The sequence below is a fragment of the Prinia subflava genome, chromosome Z (genome assembly GCF_021018805.1).
Source record: "Prinia subflava isolate CZ2003 ecotype Zambia chromosome Z, Cam_Psub_1.2, whole genome shotgun sequence".
NCBI lineage: Eukaryota > Metazoa > Chordata > Aves > Passeriformes > Cisticolidae > Prinia > Prinia subflava.
The window spans coordinates 83,621,887-83,646,351 of record NC_086283.1 but is presented as its reverse complement, the minus strand read 5'-3'; the positions used below and the strand labels follow the sequence as shown (position 1 = coordinate 83,646,351).

Here is a 24,465-nt window from a genome sequence, read left to right as displayed (position 1 = left end):
TGATGTTCATGGAAATCTATAATGGATGGCATTAGTTAGAGACTAGTTTGTAAATGTAGTGGACTTAGGATATGTGCATCTTGTATCTTTATACATTGGCAACTTTCATCTACAGAAATATTAAAATTGACTTGCTCTTGTTTTAAGCAAGACTTGGTTATTGGTTAAGACAAATTGATGAAAAGCAGAGCTCTGTTCTGCTCTTCCCCCACCTTTTCTTGTCTACAGCACCTTTCTCTAGAGTATCCCAAAGTTGGTGTTTTCAGAAGCACTCACTAGAATAGTTTTGGAAAAATCTTTATGAATCATATCGAACATTTCTCAGAACATTTCTCAATGATTTTGCTTTGTCTTAATACTCAAATATTAAAAATGTGCAAGAAATTCTTGGCTACTCCATATAAAAGAGAATTCTTTCTGTAAGATCTTTTTGGTCACAACTGTTGAACAATGGAGTACAAATTCAGTAGCTGTGTTCTAGATACTGATGGGTAAATGTGTTGGGTCAAGTGGTCTGTTCTGCCATTTAAGCAGAGAGCTGTCAATGGAGAAATAGAGACAAATCACAGAAGGTGTGGTGTTCTTTGTAGAATAAATGTGGTTTGCAGTTTTGCAATTTGTATAACAACTGTGCTTCAAGCTCTAAAAGCACATGTTTACAAAGGATTTAAATGACAAAATAGTAGCTATTATAAATAGCTCCTTGAAAATTTTTGTCTTTTAGTTTACTATGTTCAAGCCAAAAGAATCTGTTTTGTAATTTGTGCTGATTGCCATGTTGTGTTTTCAAGTATACTCCATAGTTAAATTGATATACATTTTTAGTTTATTATTGCTTTCTCAGTGCCATGTTGTTTATGCATGTAAAATCATGTTAATGTTTCTTGGTTACTCATAAATAAGGCCATGTGATGTCAGTAATGCCAAATCAAACGCTTGATGTCGTAAAAATATCATAAGTTTATTCTGACTGTATATAAAACTATGCTTTATACCTCACAGGTCTTGGTATTACCCTCTTTCATTCTTTATCGTGTTCCCGAGGGTTTCCAGTTCTTCACAAGGCAGAGACTGAGTGTCAAAACTAACAGAGAATGGGACTGTTTCTCTCGTATTTTCAGGGAAGGAATTATAGTGACTAGTGATGCCATTTAAAAATTGTGAAAGCGGGAGGACTGCAAGGCCCTTTTTCTGTTCACTTTCAGGTGAAGATGGAGATCTCTTACTGTCTTTCATTCTTCACAGGGTTACACGTCGTTCTGGAACGATTGCATCTCCTCAGGACTGCGTGGCTGTATGTTAATTGAATTGGCATTGCGGGGGCGTCTCCAGCTGGAGGCCTGCGGAATGAGGCGCAAAAGTCTGCTAACAAGAAAGGCAAGTGCAGGAAAAGGATCACATTTACCTGTCATGCTCCACACAATACAGGAGCTATGAATTACAGCTGGTTCTAAGAAAAAGGATGGGGGCATTTTTTCTTTACGTGAGGATGATGATTCTGAGTAATGACCTAAGGTGGATGTGCAAAGTTAGTAAGTGTTTCAGTGGTGAGATGAAGTGCCTTGGAACATCTCTGGTACCTGTTCTGTGACCATGTTTGTTCTCCGGATGTGTTGCTGGTACTGTTGCAAACCAACTGTTGGCTGTGGCTCTGGCTGGGGTGCAGTGGCAGCAGTTACTGCCAGTGGCACCAGCAGTAATTGGCCAAAGGAACTGGCTTTTGCAATGCCGGTGGGATTTGGGCTAAGGCTGAAAAAAATTAATAACTGCCAGATGTGTCCTGCAAGCCACCAGTTTACTTCTGGTGTACACAATGCTGCACTCTGTGCTTGCGTTGCATGGGAAGGAAAACATCCTTGTTCTTGGGGCCCCTGAGAACACAAAACTATCTAGTTCAAGCATGAGGCTGGTGTGTTAAATTGGTTGTGCTCTCTGGCCTTCACATCTCTATGGTCCTCTGTATAATTAGGCTGAAGATTTGAGGCCTATTTTTTTTACTTTTACCACTGAATTTTTCCCTTTGTACAAAATGTGCCAAGTTACGCTCTTGGAAGAATTTTTACTTCATCAGCATTAGAGGTTACTGGTAAAATAAGCCTATTGAAAACCTGGTCAAATGTTGTCTGTCCACCACAAATAAATTCTCTTATGGCACATTTCCCTGTCAATATTATCTTTTGCTAAATTTTAAGGCAAACTTGTGAATTCCTTAACCTTCTCACAGCTCCCTTCACTTGAGAAAAACCAAACCTCTGTTCCAAGAAACAGTCCTGTACTTCTTTTAGCCTCATTTAGGCAAATTCAGCATTGATTAGTTCGCACATTTTTTTTTTCCTCCAGAGCTTTTGGCTTCTTAGGCATTCAGTAATCTTAGGCGTTCAGTCAGGAGTTACTTTCATTCTGTGAAAACCTTGTCAGTTCTATCTACTTGAAATATTAACTGTGAGGTTGCTGGGTTTTTTTAGGAAAATGGAAAAATAGCCTGTATGTATGTTTACTAAAGAATACAAGCAGAATTATTGGTCTGGGCTGTGACTGGTTTTTGCTTGAGTGTGGTTGCGTGGTTTTTGTTACATTTTGTCATGTGTTTTTGAGATTGGGTAGATGTGTTTTTTAATGTGATCTTAAAAATCTGCACTTTAGAGGTTTTCTTTTTCTGCTGTTGTAAGGTATTTGAGATACTTTTCAGTTTTCAGGCAGGAGGGTTCTATAAAAATAGGCGTTAATTTAAAATTTAAATTAAGGTTGTTTTCTGCTTCAGTACTGTCCTGCAAATAAAATCCCTAACTGCACCACCTCCATCAATTTGGAAATCATTCTTGTAAATGACTTGTGTTATTTTGCACCTTATTTGAAGTTTTCCATTAACACTAAATTTCAGTCTTGTTTCTGTGTTGGCCAGATTTAAGTGTCTCTATCCTGTCAAGTGTCCTCTTTGTTGTGCTTCTGCAGCTTTTGCTCCTCGTGCCCTTAGCCTTGGCTGTGAAATAAATACAGTGCCTAGTAACTGGAAAGAGCTGTCTAGTAATACATCCAAGGTTGTGATTCAGGGGCAAAAACTAATTTATTTCATCAGTTTAGTTTTTACTGTAACTGCTCTCTTGATCTTGTCATTAGGTGGGGCACAAGTGGTGAGGTGAGGATGAGAAGAGGGTAGAACAAGGGTTTTGGGCGGTAGCACAGATTTATAACCTGCTAACTGTGTCTTTGATCATATAATTAACTTGAAAGAATGATTTCCACTGAAAGCCTTAAATCAGTTTGATCTCTGCTGATAATATTTTGTACTTAAGAATGGATCAAGAAGATCATTCAATCTGTGATTGAATGCCATAAGAAAGTCAAATGAGGCTGGGAAAAGAGTGGACAAGGACTTGATGGACCTTAGTGAAACTTTGTAAGTGGATGTGATTGTTACATACTGCAACATCCTTGTAACTTTGGCTTAAGAGTATGTAATTGTTGCATCATTTCGGAGTTCTGTCTACTGGAATCAGTATTAGAAACAAATAAGTGAATGTTGAGGTTTGCAAGTAGTTATTGAGAATAGAAGATGGTACTCTACATTGCCTTACAGGCTCAGAGAGTAAACCAAATCAATAGAGTTAATAAAAGCAAAAGGAATCCAAACAAATACTTGGCAGGTTTACTACAGTATTTTATTGCTAACAATTCTGAGCAATTCATGCAAGAGTATGCAAGAGTGAATTTTTGTATTAAAACTAGAAAATGAAATTTACTTAAAAATCTGTGCTGCATGCTTAGCTTTGCTTAATTGGAGATCTGCATTGTGAAAAATGCAAATTAAATATTCTGTATAATTGAAATTTCCTTAGTTGATAAGTACCAAGCAAATCCAGTACCTGATTAATCACTGAAAAATTGGAATATAGAATATTCTTTTACAATCAGGTTAAGGACCAGCATCTCTGAAGAACCAGGATGTTAACTCATTTTTCTACCTTAGTCCCTCTGTTAGAGAGGAAAAAGGTCCCACTTCTGAATGTTTAATCATCTGTGGGGATTCACTTTATGAGATCCTAACCCCAGCCAGATTCTCACTCTGGAGAGAGTTAGCCAAGAGACATTCAAGGAAGGTCCTTTAGGAAAGAGCAGCTCTCTGAAGATTCAAAGGTGGCTGGGCTTCTGCTGGTCCTCTTTCCATATGCTGGGAAGGGGATGGGAGAGAAATATTATAGAAGTGTGAACCAACGTATGGTCATTTGAGGGAAAAGATAATCTTGACTGAGGAAACAGTGCTGTAGATATTCAGTGTAGCAGAGAAGTGGAAAAACAGTGCAGTATTGCTGGCTGGATAGAAAAATAAACGTGGGAACGAAATCACTGAACTGTGACTTCATGAGAGCTTATGGATCCTTACTGAGTTGAATTGAGGCCCCTGTGCTCCTTTACTGTAAATGCCTGTCTGTTCAGGCTGGCACTGTCGTGGTGTGTTGTATTCATGCTAGATTCTGAAACTTCTTTTCAGTGGTGGAAAAAAAGTATTTTAACCACCAATAAGAAAGGAAAGCTGTTTTCTAAACTTAAAAGCCTCCTTACTTACATTCTAGATGTAAAAGCTTTTGTAATCTCCTCAGTGAGGTTTGTTCTGTTTGTTTTTAATAACACATCAGGTTAAAAAGAAGACTTCCCATCTTACCTCTTGCCTGCTAAAGGGAGATGGTGAGTACCAGGTATTAACTGCAGCAGGCTGGAGTGATCCAGTGTAAATGAGGTTACTGTGAGACTAAACATGGGACACTTGAAGGAAACTAAAGTACTGTGTGAACACCAGTTTTGGAAAGAAGGGAGTGTGAGTAAATTGGGTGTGTTTAGGCTAATTGTTAAATTAATTAATTATTAAAGGAGTATCTGAGAAGTGACTATTAGGAGCTTCAATCTAGCAACGTAAAATTTCATTTTGAAGTTATAGTTTCACTATGCGCTTCTGTATAGTGAAAGAGCAGACACTTGCAAAAGCTCAAGATCTTGATACAAAACTGAAAGATGTGTAATATAATTATATTGGTTTAATAGGGGTTCTGAGTTATGTGAAAACTTGTAAATTGGAAAGATAAGTAGGTATTGTTGTGTGTTTAGTTTCAAATAAGGATTGTCTGGACTAAAGTGTAGATGAGTTCTTAAAACCAAATACCTGAAGTTCATGTTGGAGTGATCTCCCTAAAAGGGAGACCTGGGCAGTATCTCAAGTGACCATCTAATCTTGATGGAGTAACACATAGCAAGATTTCTCTGGTCCATTTCTGGTAGACGTTTAATCTTAAAATTCTCTACTGAGTGTGGTTCAGCAGCTCCCTGGGTGTTTAATTTGCCTGTTGAAGTCTTCTGTGTTTCCAGGCTAAGCTGATACCTTCTATATTTCCCAAAGTAAGCACCTTACACTACTGTTTATTACCCTCTTTTAAAAAATACCTCACTTTCAAGATCTGAATATAGATCTTTGTTCTTTTTAGCCTGGCATTGTGGACCAGTTCATTCTTGGTGATTTTATTGAAAATTTTCATTTCTGTGCTTTATATAGACCTGAATGTATCTGATCTATATATATCTGAATTGGAAGTATCATTCCAGCTGTGACCTGTTAGGTATTCACAAAGATCTCTTAAACAATTTTAATCTCATAGATTTTGCACACTTTTGCACACCAGCTGGGGATCATCTTGCTAGGGTTGAAGTTATCATTGCGGTTCATTTCAGTGTCATCAACAGGCCCTATGAAAATGCATTGCACTCTCTTGTTTGTAGTAAGGATTATTAGAGCTGTGGCACAGAAATAAACAGATTTGGGGTATATTTCAGTATGACATTTCCAGAATGCCTTTCTGATTTCTCTGAAGTGTTAAGAAAAGTAAGACCTTTCTCTTCCTGCTTTTCAAATATATATATATATGGAATTGTGTTGATGTATTCGTTTTTCTGTCAGTCTCCTACTACCTTTTACCTGCTGCTTGTAAAGTGCTAACTTGTAAACTATTTAAATTGCCAGATACAATAACAACAATAACAGCTACTACTATTATTATTAACAACTGTAGTAATTCTTCTATAACTAAAGAAAGATTTTATTTAAGCATGTTGACTTGAGGTAATTTAATCTATAAGTTGTCATTTGGTGCTCTTGATTTTGTCTCCAGAAAAAAATTGTATTTGTGCATGGTTTCTATAGCTATGTATACTGGTAAACAAGCAGTTAGTCAAATTTTTGAATTTTACTGTGTTACCCTGAATCAATTTTTTGTTGCGCTTTCCTGAATGAAGAACTCAAATAATTTCAGAAGTTATTAAATAACAGACTTAAATAGTATTGCTTTTATTGTTGCATGTTAAGGGGATTATTAGTACATATGTATTTTCCTTAATGTTTTTTAACTGTCATTAAATGAAACTCTATTATCTGGCAATGTGTTCTTCAAAGCTGCAAAACTTGCAGATGTTGTCATGAACCTATTTTTATCCATTAGTAGATTGAAGAAAACTAGGTTTTGTACTTGGTTTTTTTTTGTTGTTGTTGTTATTATTTTCATGCAACCTGATTGTTTAACTCAGTATTTTGAATAAATTGACTTCAAGCAGTAAAATAGACTGTATTCAGAGACTAATTTATGTAGTGTACTTTGTTTTGGGGAGGTAGCAAGGTACCTGGCTGGATAAGTGAGTTATTTTCCTTACCAAAAAACAGGCTTTAAGTTTGTTATTACTGCTATAATTTTAGCTCATTAAGGTTAATTTAAGTTACAGATAACCTGAGTTAATGTATTTTGAATTAAAGCACAGATAGTTTTATTTTTTAACGGCAAAGGTTGGGTTTTTCAAAGTTGCATATTTGTAAGAGAAAGTTTGTTATTTTTAGAAAAACACTTTTGATTTTCTTAACAGGTAGGTTTTTTTATTGGCGGGAGTGTTTGTTATATATGAATTATGTCAAAATACTGACTCTGTTTTATTCATTCTTAGGTGATTTGCAAGTCAGATGCTCCTACAGGGGATGTTCTGCTTGATGAAGCTCTGAAACACATAAAAGAGACCCAGCCTCCTGAAACAGTACAAAATTGGATTGAACTGCTTAGTGGTAAGCCTTGCACATAACGTGCTTTTTTAATCCAAATAAAGCTAATTATCTGGCATCACTAGAGATTATATTGCAAGGTTTTTTGAGAGAAAATATGCAAAAAAGTTAATTAGTCTGTCCTCTAGGGTAGTCTCTTGTCAATTGTAGCCTTTAATCAAATCTAAGTAACTGTTGCTTTTGACTTAACTTGGTGCAGAAAGGATCTGTATGGAAGTGTCAGAGGATGTCTCAACTCAGTGGAACAGGTGCCTTCGCTGACTCTGAAGTAAATCAGGACTGCACCCTGGAGATGTAACTGCGTTTCTCTGTGTTTGGAAATGAGGGTTGGTGAAAGTTTGAAGCCTGAGTGTGTGTACTGAGTATTCAAATCTTTCAATAAGGAGAGGTGAAGAGCTCATAGCTTACACATAAAACTTGGGTGATTTGGCCATTAAGAGTAAAGAAAAAACTAAAGTGTTAGGAGTTTTATTTTTCATTAACTGAAGAAATGTAATAAATATTTTTAAATGTTCAATACTTCTTTTTGATCAAAACAAAGTCTTCAAGGTGAGTACTTTGCACACAGCTCTCCATGTAAAGGTAGTAAATAGTTGAGAAAAAATGAAATGTCAATTATCATAGAATTATGAATAGATTTGGTTGGAAGGGACTTTTAGAGGCCATCTAGTCCAGCCCCTCTGCAGTCAGCATCTTCCATTAGACTAGGTTACTCAGAGGACCATCCAACCTGACACTGAATGTTTCCAGGGATGGGGCATCCACCAGCTCTCTGTGCAATCCGTTCTGGTGTCTCATTGTGAAAAACTTCTTCCTTGTATCTAATCTCAGCCAACTCTCCTTCAGTTTGAAACCATTACTCTGTGTCCCAGGCCCTGCTAAAATGCCTGACCCCATCTTTCTTGCAGTCCCCCTTTAAGCAGTGAAAGACTGCAGCAAGGTTTCCTTATAGCCTTCTCCTCTCCAGGCTGAACTGCAGACAGAATTGATCGGCAGTGTTCATCTGTTTCCACAAAGCACATAAATGCAGCTTCCGTGGAGCAGATCAGAGCTGTATTCAGGTGTGGAAACAGTGCTAAAAAAAGCCCTGTTTTGTTAACAATATGATTGGGAGTCTGGGGATAATGAGATTTGGAAGTTGCCTGTGTGAAATCTGCTACTTCTTAAAAACGATGAGCTGCAGAAATGAGCAAATTCTCTTTGCTTTTCTCTGCTTTCCTTTTTTCTTTGTTCTTCCCATTCATTCTGTGCACTACCTTAAACACCCTTCCTTGCACACTAGTTCATTTTTAGGTACTTGCCATCTCTCCTCTCCTGCTCCCTGGCTGTCAGGCAGGGGCGAGACTGGACTACAGAGCAGCCCATGTCAAGAGGGGCATGGCTGCTGCAGAGCCGTGCAGTTCAGTTCTCTCTCAGCTCCCCTTCCCTCTTACAGCTGGCAAAAAATATGCCTTTTTCTTGTTCCAAATACATCATTCGTACTGACATTCACCTCCTCTCCTAGTGCAATGCACATCAAGTTAGGACTGGCTCAAAAAAAGGTCAGCTAATGAATGAACTAGTGTTGTAGATTTTCTTTGAGCTAACCTAAGATTTTCCTGACCCTGCGGAGCTTTGGCTCTGGGAACGTAGTTATCATCAGTGCTGTTACTAAGGCTTGATTCAATCATTTTTACTAACATATGTTTATTAATTACTAAATTTTGGATGGCATTAGTGTTCTTTGTATTTCCTGCGGTTTAGAGATCTGTTCTCTAGAACAGAAAAATACTTTCTTTCTCTAGAAAGAAAAGTATTTCAGTGGGTTTGGGCGAGGTTTTTTTTATTTTTATTGGTTGGTTGGTTTGGCTTTGTTTTGTTTTATTTAATAAAATCGTAAACTCTGTTAGAATTCTGCTTTGGGCACCAGGTTGATCTGGAAAAAATCTGCTCTATCCATGATTATCAGTGATGCAGAGTGCTGCTTGGAGTTACAGTACATGTGAGTTCAAAGCCATCATGCAAATAAGGATACGGACACGTAAGGTGATGTTTGCCATGCTTGCTAAGGAAAGCAAGGGTGGGGAATATAGAAATTTGGATCAAAATGTTAGGTTTCCTGTAGATGTGACAAACATCTTTGTGTCTACAAGTGTCTGTGTAATTGACGAGCTTGGTCACAAGGTGTCACCACAGCACTGACTTTCAACCACATGGCAACTGTACAAAAATCTAGGAAATAGCCTTTGCCCTGTGAAAGGTAGTAAGGAAACTGCTTTTTTGTGTTTGTATGATAGTTCCATTCATGATCAAACTGGGGAATCGCATTCAGTGATGTGTAGTTGGACTTGCATAGTTCAGACCTGGTTGGGTTTTCTGGCTTTCACTCTGCAGCTGGAGTCACCTCATTTGTTTACTTATCTTGGCTTGGGTACTTGGATAGTGTGTGTGTGTCAAACTCCATCACAGTGGGAGAAACCTCAAAGTTACCTGTGGCTTACTGTTGTTGTTGTTATTATTTATGCTAACCAATATTTTTTTCAAAAGTTTGGTACAGAAATTCTCACATCATTTATGGAAGACCTCCACCTATGTAAGAAATACTTAATGCTGTTCCTTTTCTTGTCCCTTAAAATGCATAATCTTTTACATCAGGAGGGGATTATGATAAATTCTTAACTAAGCTGGAATTAAAAGTTTTAGCCTATTAAGTAAGCTCTTAAGCAAAGGTAGAATTTTCACTGCTAAACAGTTTTAGTTGGAGCTGTTGATGCTGATTTTGTGCTTTGTCAATTTTCTCTATGCTTACACAGTCACACACTCTGAAGGGCCCAGTTCTTCTGTCTTAAAAAAAGGCATTAGAAATAATTTATGTAGAAGCTTTAAAGGCTCTGCCCAACGTGTGTTTCATGTGTGCACACCTGTGCCACACACACTCTCACAGTACACGGTCACTGTTTCATCTGGTGGAGGCAGGAAGAGGGGACAAGAATGGAAACCTGCAGAAATAAAGAAGTGCACCAGGTAGGAGTGCATCAGCTTGTCTCCATGGCAGAAGAAAGGCAGGAACACTTCTTCCAGTCTCTGACATGGTAAAAGGCTGGACTCAGAAAAATGCACAAAGACTGTAGAAGGTGCTTGATTTTGCTTTATTTTTATTGTTACTAGAAGTCAATTTGTTCTGTAAAAGCAGTTCATTTTTTGTTTTACAATACAAGATTTTTGTTTCTTTTTCATATCTGTAATCAGGACATGGCTTAGCTATCATTTAATCCAAACTTTCAATGTAGAGCTCCTCCAAGAAGGTTATCCTGGTCTCTGCCTCCATGCCAGGGACCAGAGGAATGCTGACAGGAGCACAGTGTCTCGTAGTCTGCTGTATGATTTTGCCAGCTCATTGTGCACCACAGAGGGGGGGAAAAAAAAAATCACTGCAGCAGTACAGCTTAAATTTTGTCTGACTGCTGTGTGGTTTTCTTGCTGTTTTAGGTGAAACATGGAACCCACTGAAGCTGCACTACCAACTACGAAATGTCCGTGAGCGATTAGCTAAAAATCTAGTGGAAAAAGGTGTACTGACAACAGAGAAACAGAACTTCCTTCTTTTTGACATGACTACACACCCTCTCACCAACAACAACATCAAACAGCGCCTCATCAAGAAGGTTCAGGAGGCAGTTCTTGACAAGTGGGTGAATGACCCCCACCGCATGGACAAGCGCTTGCTGGCACTCGTGTATTTAGCCCACGCCTCAGATGTCCTGGAGAACGCCTTCGCCCCCCTCCTGGATGAGCAGTATGATTTAGCCACAAAGAGAGTGCGGCAGCTCCTGGATTTAGACCCTGAGGTTGAATGTATGAAAACCAACACGAATGAGGTTCTGTGGGCTGTTGTAGCAGCTTTCACAAAGTAACTGCATTCAGACTGAAGTGTTCTCTCTTTTTTCATGTAAACCAGTTGTTTCTCTTTTATTGACTATTCATGTTTTCTGTAATTTGTACCTTCTCACATGACGAATCGTCTTTCGTTTAATGGGGATTATAATGGGTGTATTCCCTGCTTCTCTATCTGTATACAGGATTCTGCTGGTACAAGAGACTTCCTGTTTAAAACAACAGAAAAAAGGTTAACTGCCATATTGGCATTCCATTTCCTATTCAGTTTGAGTTACCTTAAATACTTTCTTTAATTTCTCACCTCATGGTTATTGAAGTGGTTTGTCACCAAAGCTCCATGTTGAAGTGTCTGTCAGGACATTTTATACACAGATGTTTTCAATTATATCTAACAAAATTACTTTAAAAACAGAAATGCCATTAAGCAGCTTTGTTAGTAGTTCCTGTAAAATGCCCCATAAATTTTAATTTTCATGCAAGTCTCTTGTGTACTTATATTTTCATTAGAACGATAGCTGAATCATAAGGCTAGTATAGAAAGGTCCAATTGTTTCATAAACCAGTTTTAGGAGGGGATACATTCCATTATATTGTATATATAGTTCAAATTGTATATTAACAACTGCTCCATCTTAGTATTTTGCAAGATCTACTTACTTGTACACCTGGTGCCCCTTATTTGCTGTCAGCCATTGCCGTCAGATGCAAAGAAAGGCCTCCTGCAGAGGTCCTGTGTGTGAAAGGTGTTTGTTTCCAGGGTCTCTGGAGTTTGCCATCCGGGTATTCTCGGTCTATGCATTGCCTTTGAAAATTAGTGAATGGAAAGAGATTGCTTTATATCATTGGTACTTTTTTCTTTCCCTCCACTTCTGTATGGAAGAGACTCACAATTCTTGATTGCAATTTTCAGTTTTGTACACAAATTAATGTTTGTCTCTTAAACCTTGAACTATTTTACACTTCAAAAACAAAAAGTCAGTCCTAGCAGGTGTTGCATGTAAATGGTTAGCAAGTAATGGCAGCAGTTCAGACAATTCAGATATCTGTAATGGGATGCTCTGCTATATTTTAATTTTTATATATACAATTATGCTGATTAGCACTCTATTGTAAAAAAACCCCAAAACCTATATAAAACTCTGGCTTTTTAAAATTTATTGCCTCTTTGCCACTGCTTGTTATTTTCCATTGGTTTCACAGTGTAAATATTATGCATTGAAAAAATTAAGCATTGATTTCTATACATTTTTTCATCATAACAATGCAGATTTATAGTGGGGCTTACAGGTGTTTAGAAACCTTTTGATTATTATTCAGAGCAAGAATACTAGATGGTGTATAACTGTAGAGCTGAAATTTGAGATCTCTTAATCTGTATACTAGCTTTTTACCTACAGTTAATAAACTATGATCTTGAAAGTGCCTGAAACAGAGTAAGCATGTCACTTTTACTTTTTGTTGCTAATTAGAAAGGTTTTATTGTCTAACTGAAAGCTTTAGTGAATATCCTTCTTATTAGAAAGGGAGAATTTATATTAAGTAGTTCAGACTGACTTAATCACTGGTGTTGCTCTGATCTGCAGGATTCATGGCTGAGACAGGGTGAGTTAATCTGGGGAGTGTGCAGCTGTGCCTGCCCTAGGTAGACCTCTTCAGTCTTGACCACAGCTCTACAGCCTCATCTGTGACTGAACTTCCAATTTTGCACTTGATTTTCAATTGTTGAGATGCTTAAGTAGTTGACTTTAAGATAGAACTTAAATTCATCATACCTCTATAACCTTTTCTAAGAAAGGTTCTTAAAAATACAGTCCTTAACATTTAATGGCACACTGTTCTTTCAGTTCTTAATGCTATTTCTTTAGACAAATGAAATTAAAAGTATATTGTAAAGTATTTCAAATTCTGGTTTACAAATAAAAAGACAAACAGTGTTCTCTCAGTTGTTAGATGATGTGTTGAAAACTTTGAGGGGCTTGGGCATGAACTTGGGACACTATCTTTTAAACATTTCAGGCTGTGATTGCTTTTAAGTGGAAGAAAAATGAAAATTGCTGTGTTGCTCTTATATTTGACAGCTTATGGAATATTTTTGGTATACTTGGTAGTAGATGCTGCTCACAGCTTTTATTGTCTCTGTCATGTGATCTGTTCTCTCATTTTCTGTTGCTCTTTGAGAGGAGGAAAAAGTAATTAGGTGGAAAGGTCAGAAAAATGGTGGAGTATGCAGGAGGAAGTTATGTGCACAAAACTTTTAAAATGGCTTTGAAAATCTAAGCTACTTGAAGCATGCTTCAGACTGAAAGTATCTTTCTCAGTCCTTTTTCTGGCCTCTATTCTGTATTTTTCATTTTCCTGCTGGTTTTGTGTTTGGTTGTGGGGGATATTGGAGTTTTATCACCCTGACAGCCTTGCATGGTTTGGAAGGAGTCATCCCTTTTTAATCTCTCCCTTGAAGGATGATTTGGGTTTTTAAATTATTTTTTCCACACAGAAGTTAACTCTACACAGTATTTATCAGCTTTATTTTGCTTAGATAAAACTTGTGACCACGATGGGGAGAGTCTGTGCTGGACATGTCAAAGAAATTGGATGTAAGTGAGGAAGGGTTTGGAAGAGCAACAGTGTCTTCTGCTGGAGCACCTGGTGTAAACCTGGATGTGCAGGGGATGTAGATGAGCTTTTGGAGTTTTGAGTCCTAAACTTGTGCTTCAAAAAGCCCAAAGCCTTCAGGAAGGTAAGTTTGGTAGGTTAACAGGAACTGAGTTGGCTGACATCATTATCTTCTTGCTGTTTCTGGTTTTAATTTTAATAAAATGGTTAAACAGTGGGAGACTGCTTTGATGAGATTCAGGTACCCTTCTACCTGTGGGCTGCTACTGCAGCCCATGGAGCCCTACCTAGTTTCCAGACAGTTCTGTCTGCTCCAAACCCTCAGCTCTCAGTGGCTGCTTCAAGTGAAGACTCTTGTCTAAAGAGCCTGAACGTGAGCATGTGCCTCAAGAAACAACATGTATTATTCAAGGACACATTCTGGTAAAACAAACTTTCAAGTCAAACCCAGGATTTTGGAAGTTAAATCACCAAGTGGTGTATATATATATATACACATATATATACACACACATCTTCACACTCCTTGAGATTGACATCCTCCTCTCCTGTGTTTCTAGAGCTGGTGTTACAGTGCCGTAACTGGTAGTGAAATGTGTGTACCATAAATGATGCTTTTGAGGCAGAATTTGCATAAGCGGCAGTAAAAGGCTGCTGACAGTGTGCTCGTGCGTTCATGCCCATTTCTCCCACAAAGTGAAGATAACGTATTAACTGATGTGTTCTCTGTGAACTGGACTGAATCTGTACTGTAACAAAATAAAGCACTCTTTCATGCTATCAGCTGCAGGTGGTTACTGCGTATCACGTGCATGCAATACCTAAAGGATATTTTTTTTCATTTGCTCAGTAATTTCCAGTTTTTCCTCAGGCTGCATTATTCACCAGTCTGAGAAACAACTTGTTTTTAAGGTTTTCATCAAAGCCTTAGCTCTGCCTCAGCTGGGCTTCAAGCACTTCAGGCAGCCAAAATCTTTATGTCCCAGTTATCCCTATTGTCCATCTGTCTTTGCGGAGGGGGGGGAGGAGTGTTTCAGCTTCAGAAAAGTATGAATTTTTTGAAAAAATTATTTCTTTTTGAAAAGAATTTTTGAAAAAGTAAGTTTATTCTGTGGAAATGCTTAATGCATTTAACAACTTAATTACTTAGGAAATTAGATGCTGTCAGGTGCTTTGTAAGTGTTAAAGTGGTATTTCTGGTGTGCATATGGGGTGGCTGCCTTGGGGCAGTGGCTGAGGAAGAGGCCTGGTCAAAGCTGTTGTCCTTGTTAATCTCTGAATAATATCTGGAGTTTCCTCACAGTGGGTCTTGCTTTCTCCTGCCCACAGAGCAGCAGCATGAAGCCTGTGGAAAGCTGATGGTAAGAAATGCCTTCTGACCCAGGAGAAAGCTGATGTAGAAACACAGGAAAACCTGGGTCCCAGGACAGCAGACAAAAATAGGGAAAGAATTGCTGATAAATAGTAGCCTTTGGCTTTCCCCCTAACCTCCACCTTTCTGTACTTCCAGACAACTTGCTTTTTCAGCTTTTTTCTCCCCTGACTTCGGGCTCTGGTCTTCTCTGTTCCTTGTCTTGTTGCCTGGTGACTTCAGCAATAGTGTGGCCAGAAGGACCAGGGCAGTGACTGTCCCCCTGTACTCAGCACTGGTGAGACCACACCTGGAGTTCTGTGCCACTTAATTCAGTGGGGGACATTTGAGGTTCTGGAGCATGTCCAGAGTAGGAGAGCACAGCTGGTGAAGGATCTGGAATATAAATTTTTTGAGCAGCAGCTGAGGGAGCTGGAGATGTTTATCCTGGAGAAAAGGAGGCTCAGGGGAGACCTTGTCACTCTACGACTCCCTGAAAGGAGAGTGTAGCCAGGCAGGGGTCAGGCTCTTCTCCCAGGGAACAAGTGACAGGATAGGGAGAAATGGCCTCAAGTTGTGCCACGGGAGGTTTGGGTTGGACATCAGGAAGAATTTTTCGTTGAAAGGGTCATTAAGCACTGGAATGGGCTGTGCAGGGAGGTGGTGGAGTCATCGTTCTTGAAGTGTTGAGGAAACAAATGGATGTTGTCCTGTGTTATAGGTAGCATTTCATTAAAGTACTTTGCCATTTGATTTCCCATCAAAGCCTCAAGGAGCCTCCTCTTTTTCAGCAAAGGGGTTTGTCAAAAGTAGCTGCCTTGAAGGCTGAACTGGAACAGCTGATGACCTGCTACAACTCATAACACCTGGTTTGTTAAGGTGAACAAAAGCCAGTGCTAATTTACCTTGAAACTTCTCTTTGCAAGCTTCTAAAACAAGTTATTGTTCATGCATCTTCATGGAGAGCTAGCAGCTGAAGGTGATGATTTTACCATTTCTCTAATGTAAGTAGATCTTGTGAGCCAGTTCTTCAAGGACTTGCTATCTCTCACACAAGGTATTCCTACACTGAGTATTCTATACAAGAGTATTTCTCTCTTTTGGGATCTCTATTAAAAGAGTTGAGTCTGTGTTGTGACTCAAAGCAGCAGCTCTGTTTGGCTATTTATTTTTCCAAAGGTGTAGACACACATTATTTACAAGGGTTCTTTATGGGTCTATTATGTGATTAAAAGGGAACAGTGGGAGAAGAAAGAGGTATAGTTACACTTTCAGTGTGACCAAATAAGCTATTTTTGTGGCACGATGTACTGAAATGTTACGGTCTTTCACTTGTTTTCTTGATTACCATCTCATCATTAAGTTAATTCTCATCTAGTGCATCTGATGTCTGCCCAAAAAGGGTTTGCCATCATCTAATGCACTAGTCCTTCAAGATTTGTATTCTGTTGGCCCTTTCTTTTTTACATTTATTCAAACCTTGGCTTTTTTCTCCCTTTGACATGAGATTGATCTTGAAGGTAGACGTTAGAGAAGACTTTGGTGGTTGTAAAGTGCAATGACAGGCAGTTTATAAGCTTTCTTTGCTACTGTTAGAGTATCTTTATAGATTCTTCTTTGTTTCTAGACTGTTTAAATGAAACCAAATCATGTCTCAACCAGCTTTCAGAGTCCTCCTTTGACTCCTTAGGACCTCAGACACTTCTGAAAAATACAATTTAGCTAAGTCATGAATAGATTTTGCAGAGCTAAACAGAACAACTTCTACATACTATTAAAAATCTCAGACCTTATGTTTTCAGAGAACTTGAAGAAGAAATTTGTCAAAGCCAGATCATTTTTCTGAGTGGGAATTTTATGATAACCCACCTCAGCAGTGGCAGTAAGCAGAGTCCTTGGCAGAAGAGTCACACTGGTGCCTGAACTGGTCCAAGGGAGCTTTCTGTCCTGGAAAGATTTGGGATTCCTCTGGTCATTACCCTTCTCAGTGTTCCTGATGAAGACCTTCATATCTCTTCACTCCCAAAGCAACTGGCGTTGTCTGTGGGGCCGGGAACACTCGGTGCCTCTCAGGTGATGTGGGAGCCGGTCTCCATCCAGCCAGGCCTTGGAGCCCGCTCTCCCAGCAGTCCCCCTCTGTGTGCCAGGGAGACCTCTGGGGCTGGGGATTTATCCCTGGGGCGCAGCAGGGGAGGCGGGGGAGCTGTGCAGTGAGAGTCTGGCTCGTACCCACCAGTGAACACGCTGCAGATGTGTCTGGGGCTGCGCCTGTGCCTGCGTGGGAGGGAGCAGCCGCTGTTCACTGAGGTCCCGCTCGGCCCGGAAAGCGCCATGTCAGGCGGGCTCTGCTTGAAACGGGAGTGCGTGTGACCTTCCTCAAGCTGGGATATGTACAAATAAATCAGGCCCGAAATAAAATGCAATTACAAACACATAATAACAGCTGGGGTCTGTGTGTTGGATACGTTGCAAACAGGAAATGGAGCTAAATTTGTTGCATTAGTAGATGCCTTGCTGCAAGGATGTCGCCTGATATTAGGTGCTAGCTATTGAGAGCTTGCTTATGAGATCCAGTTGAAGATTTGCACACGTTTTAATATACCCAAATCTGAGATGCTCAGCCAAAAATATCAGAACGTACAAGCAGTACTGATATGCAAAGAAATTTGCACACAGCATTTCTAGACATTCAAACCAGCTCCTAACATTATCTTTTAAGAGGAGGCAGAGTTGTCTTTTGATTGTATTGAAGTATCTTTTTAAAAAATTTTAAGTTCTTTCTTCTGGATGGAATGGATAGGACTTGCCCCCAAGATTACATGTGGCTGACAGTCAGCACAAGGGTTAAGGATTTGTGAGCCACAAACAGCAGATATGTCTGGCACATTTTCAATTTCTCTGCACAGCAATAGAGAGCAGCCTTAATTGAAGTGTGTCTTCTGAAGGTAATTGCTTCAGAGATAACTAGAAGTACAAGCAGTTTGGTGACTGTGCTGCTCTTGGTATGTCTTGCAGGCTCTGTTCATCAGCAGCACAGAAAGGAGTTCAGAAACCCTGTGGGGTTGCAGTAATGAATGAGGTTTAGTTCTGCTTGGTCCTCAGCTCTGTGCTTATACAGTCAAATGAGTCCCAGCTCTCCCACGTCAATGTCTCTGAGCTGCCCAGGGCTCTGCAGATTTGCCACTTGCCTGTTTCAGATCTGCAGCCAACTGTCAAGGCTGCTGTGGGAGCTGCTCTGCTCCCAGGCTCTTCCCCTCTCCAAGGCCAGGAGCCTCATGTCCCTGGGCTTCCTCCTCTCAGCCCTAGGGATCTATCAGGTTCATGAGGCAGCATCATGTGTAGTGTTTCCAGATGAGACAGCCCATAGTGAGCACTGTGGGTCTGAAAGTGAAGGAGACAACAAAGTGGCATGAGAGATGAGGAAACACTGAGGTGTACTCTGCCTGCCCCAGTGCTGAGGGTGTGCCCCCCAGCTTGGGATAGAGGCAGGCAGCCAGCATCAGAGTGTGCTCAGGGAGACTGGCTGTACAGATCCATACAGCTGGATGGGATTCAGCCCAAGGAGCTGATAGTGGTGGACAGAATCAGCAGGGAATAACCACAGTAACTCAGGCAGCCTTGGGGACTGGGCCAGTGTTGTGCCTGTCTTTGAGATGGAGGATACAGTCAGCCTTGTCTCAAATCCTGTGGAGGTGAAGGAAGTGCAGCCTCTTGAGGCCACTCCAAACATGCAATAGGGCAGGAAGGCACTAGGGAATGGTCAAAGATCCATGAAATCCAACTTGGCCTGACTGACGAAATTGCCTTCTGTGATGAAATGCCTCCTGTGCAGGCTGGGAAGGGAGTAACAGGGGATGCTTGGCTTTAGGGAGGCTTTCAACACCATCTCATTGTTTTGGGGAGAGAAGCTTCAGAAGAGCTTATCAACAGTAGCAATACCATGTGAGATGTGGTTTGAGGTCCCCTGGTTCAGAAAGAATGTTGAGGAAATAAAGTCCAGCAAAGGCCAGTCAGGATGATCCTGGGCCTGGGGAACATGGTTACAAGGAGAGGTAGAAAGAGCTGGGATAATCTAGGGAAGAGAAGGCCTAGGGGTCCACAACTGCATGGAGGGGGAGTTACAAAACTATCAGGGATCAACTCCTCTTGGTAGCAGCAGATAATACACCAGTGGGTGATAACATCAAACTGCACTTCTGGAGTTTCCCTTTGAACTTTAGGAAAATTTCTTCCCTGGGAGGGTGCTGCAGCCCTGAAATAGACTTACCAGAGGCACTGTGGTAGCTCCATCCTTGGAGGTCTTGTGCATTGGTCTAGACAAAGCCACAGCTGACCGGATCCAGTGTTGGCAAAAACCCTTCTCCAAGTGGGAGGTTGAGCTGGATGATGTCCAAGGGTCATTCTCAGCTAATATTTCTGTAATCCTGTGATCAGCTTCATTGCTTGGACTGTGGCTGCTGAGCTGGATACTCCAACAAGCTTCCTGCTCAAAAGGTTGGTCAAATAGCAGGGAAACTGAGGGTGGTCTGCTCATTTTCTTTGAGCAGCAGAAACTCAGTCCTCACAATATTATTCAGCTTTGTCCTGAGTGCCCCAAATTTTCACATGTGCCAGAAGCTTTGCTCAGTTCTTTCATGGGACTGGGTTTAGATGTAGATTTTCAATGTCTAATTTGACAAATAAACTGGAGTTATTGCCTAACTGCCAGAATCAATATTTCTTTTGCAAGATGGTGACAACATCAGGTAGATAATGCACCAAGGGGTTTCATCCTGGCAGCAAACTCCAAGGAAGGCACCTACCTGTAGTCTGGCATGAAGTATGTGGGGAGAGGCAGAAACTCTGCACCTCTGCCCACTACTGTCAGAATAGCATGAAGTGAGAAGTTTTTTTAGGTTTTGCAACATCCTTCAAGTCCATGGGTATTATTTATAGTTATTTTCACTTCTTCATGAAGAAGATCCTTGTGGATACTTCTGTTAAACAAAAGGAGGTGAGAAACCATTTTCAGAACATGGATTTATGGGATATTTTCAGCAAATACATATACCTGTTGCTTTCTTCAAAGACAGGATAGCATATCTGCACTAGTGAAACACTTGCCTTTCCTAATTAATTCACATTCATTTCTATGAATGAATATCAAGGAATTCAGTGGTGCAGCATGAACTTGCATTCCCTGCAGGGATCTTTCCTGCTGTACTGCTCTCTGCACAGTAAGAGACTCTCTCATTTACAGCATAGTGTTCAGCATAGGTTCTTGTAGTCTCCTGTTTTTCAATTCAACATCATTTAAGTCCAAGAAACAAATTACCACCTCTGTCCAACCTGCCCCAAGAAGAGAAAAAGGCTAATGCCATTTCAGAAATTAGCAGCCTGAGCACCTACTCTAACAAACTCTTATTATTTCATAAGGAAAAACATCAGCCAGGATCACTTACAATCAAAAACAACAACAACAAAAGAATCAAAAAGCAAACTCAGCTGCAATTCTGGTTTGCTAAAGAGCTGTACTCATATCATAAATTGTGGTAATTGTTTTTTAATTAAATTAAATGTGCACATAGCTATATAATTAAAAAGCATGTAGGCGTTCTGGCTTTCTTTAGAAATCATGCACTACTTTCAGTCTTGCTGGCTGCTTTAAGCCAGAGGGCATGTGAGCTAACCTTCCTGAATCTTTGGGAAAAGGGAAGATTTAAAAGAGGTGCTCCAAGTTATCAGAAAGAGTGATTTACAGCAGCCACTGGAAACTTGATCTCTGGGTACACAGTGGGATGTGCCAGAGACAGGATGGAACAGAAAGGAAGGAGTAGAGCTCTGAACTGAACTCAGTGAAAGCACAGACTGACCCCAGTGCCCAGAGAAATCAGTGGCTCCGAAAGCATTTGTTGCCTTTAGAAGACAGTTTGTTTTGTGTGACTTGTAAAAATGTTACATCATGACAATACTTGTTCTTGCCTTTGTTTATAAGTAATTGTAAAAATGTATTGGTTCAATTCTTGTCCTTGTTGCCTCTATTTGTGTGGATGTGAGGTCTCCAGCTTTGACCACAGGAGAGACCACGTGGGTATTTCAGTAAGGAGCTGACATTTAAGTTGCTGAGTTCCGTAATGCATGAGCTGAACTTCTCAAGATTTATATGAAATGCACCTTACTTAGGTGCCTCTTACTTCTAGGACTGAAGGGACAATTCTTAGTCTCCTCTCTGTGATTTCTCTAAATGAGTCACTTTGCTTTCTTGTTAGCTTTCCTTCATGACCTGCTGTATTGCATGGTTCCTAAAAATCCCATCCCAAACCAAAGTAAAATGCACAGGATTCCACACAAGTCAGGTGTTCCAAGTTGTAAAGAGTCACTACATAGCTACATAATCGCTTGGCATGCTCTGAGATGGATAAGCTTCTCCTTGAAGCTGCAGAAGTTTGTGCTATGGTTGTTAAGATTACTTTGAAGGTGAGGAGAGACTGTCAGTAAATCAAGTCCCATCTCCTGATCAAAACCTCTACCTGTTTCCCACGGTGTATCATAGTTTTTGGCTAAATCATATTTTCTGGTAAGACATCCTGCCATGATGTAAGGAGATGTCAGGAGACTGGGAGCCTTACACTTCTTTTTCATGCTTCACTAACTTCATTTGGATGAGATTATTGTAGGGCTGATACTGTGCAAGGGCTCTACATTTCCAAGGCAAGTATCCTGGCTGTAATTCCCACTATTGTATTGAGATATTTTCCCTCTAAAGATGCATTGACATGGTAATTAACTCAATCCACAACTTCTTCAAAGACAGACTGAACTGCTTAAACTCAGTAAGAACATGTCTGTACAGAAGAGCATGCACAATCTCCTGGTACAATTATACCAGCAAAATAAAGTGCTAGGCATCAACACAGCTCCCCACAAGGGCACTGTTGTTTTGGGGTAGAACTAGGCTTTCTTTTCCTTTTCTTTTAAACTCCTTCCAGAGGAACCTTGGAAGCCCTCCCAGTGCTCTCTCCTGCCTGGGGGAGGATTTGGAGGTAGGTGAGGAGCACCTGAGCCTTTGCAGTGGCTTCACCCCAAATGTCATGTGTAAATCTGGAGATGCCCTGGATCTGTGATCTCTTGGATGTGGGATGTGAGTTTTTACAAAGGCTAACAAAATCTCATGACAGTCCCTGCTACTAGTTATCCTTCAAGAAAAGCCCAGCACCCCAAGACCTGCTGGGACCCCCCTTTGCCCTCACAGACCATGAGACACACAAGCTAAACATTTTTACAATCATTTATACAGAAGAGCCATTTCTGATTTAAACCTCAAGGATACTTGCTTCAGAGGTTGGTTTAGGTTGGTTTTTGTTGTTGTTGTTTGGGGGGGGATGGGTTTTTTATTTCTTTTTTTGTAAGTTAAGAGCAACAGGAATATAAAGCAATGAAAGTTCACTGGAGCCTGTTTCAGCCTGTAAGTGGGTCACAAGACACAAGCACTGAGTGAAATAACACCCACACAAATCAAATAAAAGAATAGCTAACCTGTATTTAAGAAGAATAATCTTTCTAGATGCCTTAGTCATAGATGTCTTACCCATGAAAAATTCAACACACCAAGCACTTAGTGGAGAACCAGCCACAGAGTATGCCTCCAAACCCAGGTAGAAAATTATCAGACTGACATTAGTAGTTAAATCACCTCCTCTCAATGCTCCAGGGACCAGGGATACCTGCAATTTCCATCAGAAACAATGAAATTCATGAGTATGAACCTTGGAAGTGGTGCCAGTGAGAGCTTTATGGGAGAAAATCTTACCCAAGCATCTCATTTGGAAGTCGGCCTCAAGAGAAAACAAAAAGAAAAATTCAACAAACAAAAAACCTGAAGAAGGAGTGAGCAGGCAGCGCTGCATGAAACCCGGCACGAACGCCAGCTGACATTGCTGAAGGATCGATGTTGCTGCAGAGAGCACTGATCTGAGCAGGGTTATCATGCGAACAGCTTTGAGAGCCTGCACGGAGCTTTTATCTTTGCTGCTGGCAATTACAGCAAAGGCCCACCAGCACCACGGTTTGCATGTAATTACTGTGGAAGTTTTACGGGACCCGGTGGCTGTGTCTGACTGCTGGGAGGCTGCAGGCAGACAGAGAGCCTGGGTATGGCAGGGCTGGGCAGCGCTGCGGGGATGGGGTTTGTCTCTGGAGCACCGCTGCCTGCAGGAGCAGGGCGCGAGTGAGGAGGCTGCCTGGAAAGGGAGACACGGGAGCACCATCCCAAACGCCTGGAGGGGTTGGCTAATAAGCTAACAGAGCCTTCAGCCTTCTCCTTGCTGGGCTGGCAGCTGGGGAACTCTAACGTGTGTGGCCCAGCCTTTCGCCCCGTGCTGGTGCGGTCCCACCCCTGGGCGTGCCCCACATGCCTGCGGTCTCCCTTCGGTGTTTTCCCCAGCCGAGCTTCCGAGGATGAGGGGGGCTGCCTGCCTCCAGCTGCTCCGTGTCCGCAGTGCTGCCGGGCTGGGGCTTCCCTGGGTCACTGCTCTGAGCTTTGACCGGCAGACACCGGCCTGGAGTGAGCTCCCCTGCCTGCGCTGTCTGGGTTTCTCTGGGCAGGCCTGCCGAGCCTCTGTTCGCCCGTGCGGCAGCGGCGTGGATGAAGGGCAGCGGGATGTGAATCAGAGCCATGAGTCACTCGGTTTTAACTTACCTCTGCTTCTCTGCTGGGAATCGGAGATAACTGCAGATAATGCAGTCACTCTCCAGCTCTGGGCTAGCCCTGTCATCGTCCTGTGCTTTCATGGTGAAAGGGAAGAGAGTAGGGCATCTCTCCTCCTGCACAATTACATGGCACCTGGATGTGTCTACAGACTTCTGGGTGTTCTGTCCTCCCATCAGCAATATCTCTGGTTCCTTTGTTGTTTGGTTTTTGTTTGTTTGTTTGATTGTTTTTACTGACACTAAGGACCAGAACAGGATAATTTCACAGCAAAAATGGTAAGAGCTCACATGTAAGACAGCAGGAATGAAAGGCTGTTTGAACCTATCATAATGCATACTGTGTCCTGGCAGCAGAGGTGGACCTTCCTCAGACAGGTGATTTCCCTCCATCTCTTCAAGCCTGAGTTCCAATGTGCCCTGATGCAGCAGCCCATGAGCAAAGCGAGAGCTGCCCGTCCCTGCAGCATCAAATCCAACCCCCCACACTGATGGTATAAATGACCAGGGTACAGACTGGCTAAGGTGAGGATGCTTGGAAGCCAAATTCTGGAGCACCAGAAAGAAACCCAACAGCACATCCCAGACATGTTTTCTGTATTTGTCAAAATAGCCTCATGTTTGTCAGTTTACAGTCAATGCTTTCATGGACCCACAGTTCACGAATGGTGGGTGACTCTGGAGGTGCAATTAGTGGGGCTTTTCTTATCAAGCTGTAGTTCAGTTGGTTTTGGATGATATGAGAACAAAAAATACTTTTATTGCCCACAAATACAGACCCTGAGTTCTGTGGGAAGTTCCCCTTACCGGTTGAAAACCCACTTTAGGAAGAAAACTAAAACTCTTGACCTTG

General features: G+C 41.1%; 1 protein-coding gene across 1 annotated transcript in view; it reads left to right on the top strand.

The window, feature by feature from the left end:
• Positions 1 to 12,905, top strand: part of GOLPH3 (golgi phosphoprotein 3) — a 31,713-nt gene extending 18,808 nt beyond the window's left edge. Inside the window, exons 2-4 of the mRNA XM_063423155.1 lie at positions 1,246 to 1,377; positions 6,976 to 7,090; positions 10,556 to 12,905. Coding sequence (XP_063279225.1) covers positions 1,246 to 1,377; positions 6,976 to 7,090; positions 10,556 to 10,980 — 672 coding nt within the window. The 3' untranslated portion in view covers positions 10,981 to 12,905. The remainder of the gene's footprint in view (positions 1 to 1,245; positions 1,378 to 6,975; positions 7,091 to 10,555) is intronic.
• The last annotated feature ends 11,560 nt before the right edge of the window (positions 12,906 to 24,465 follow it).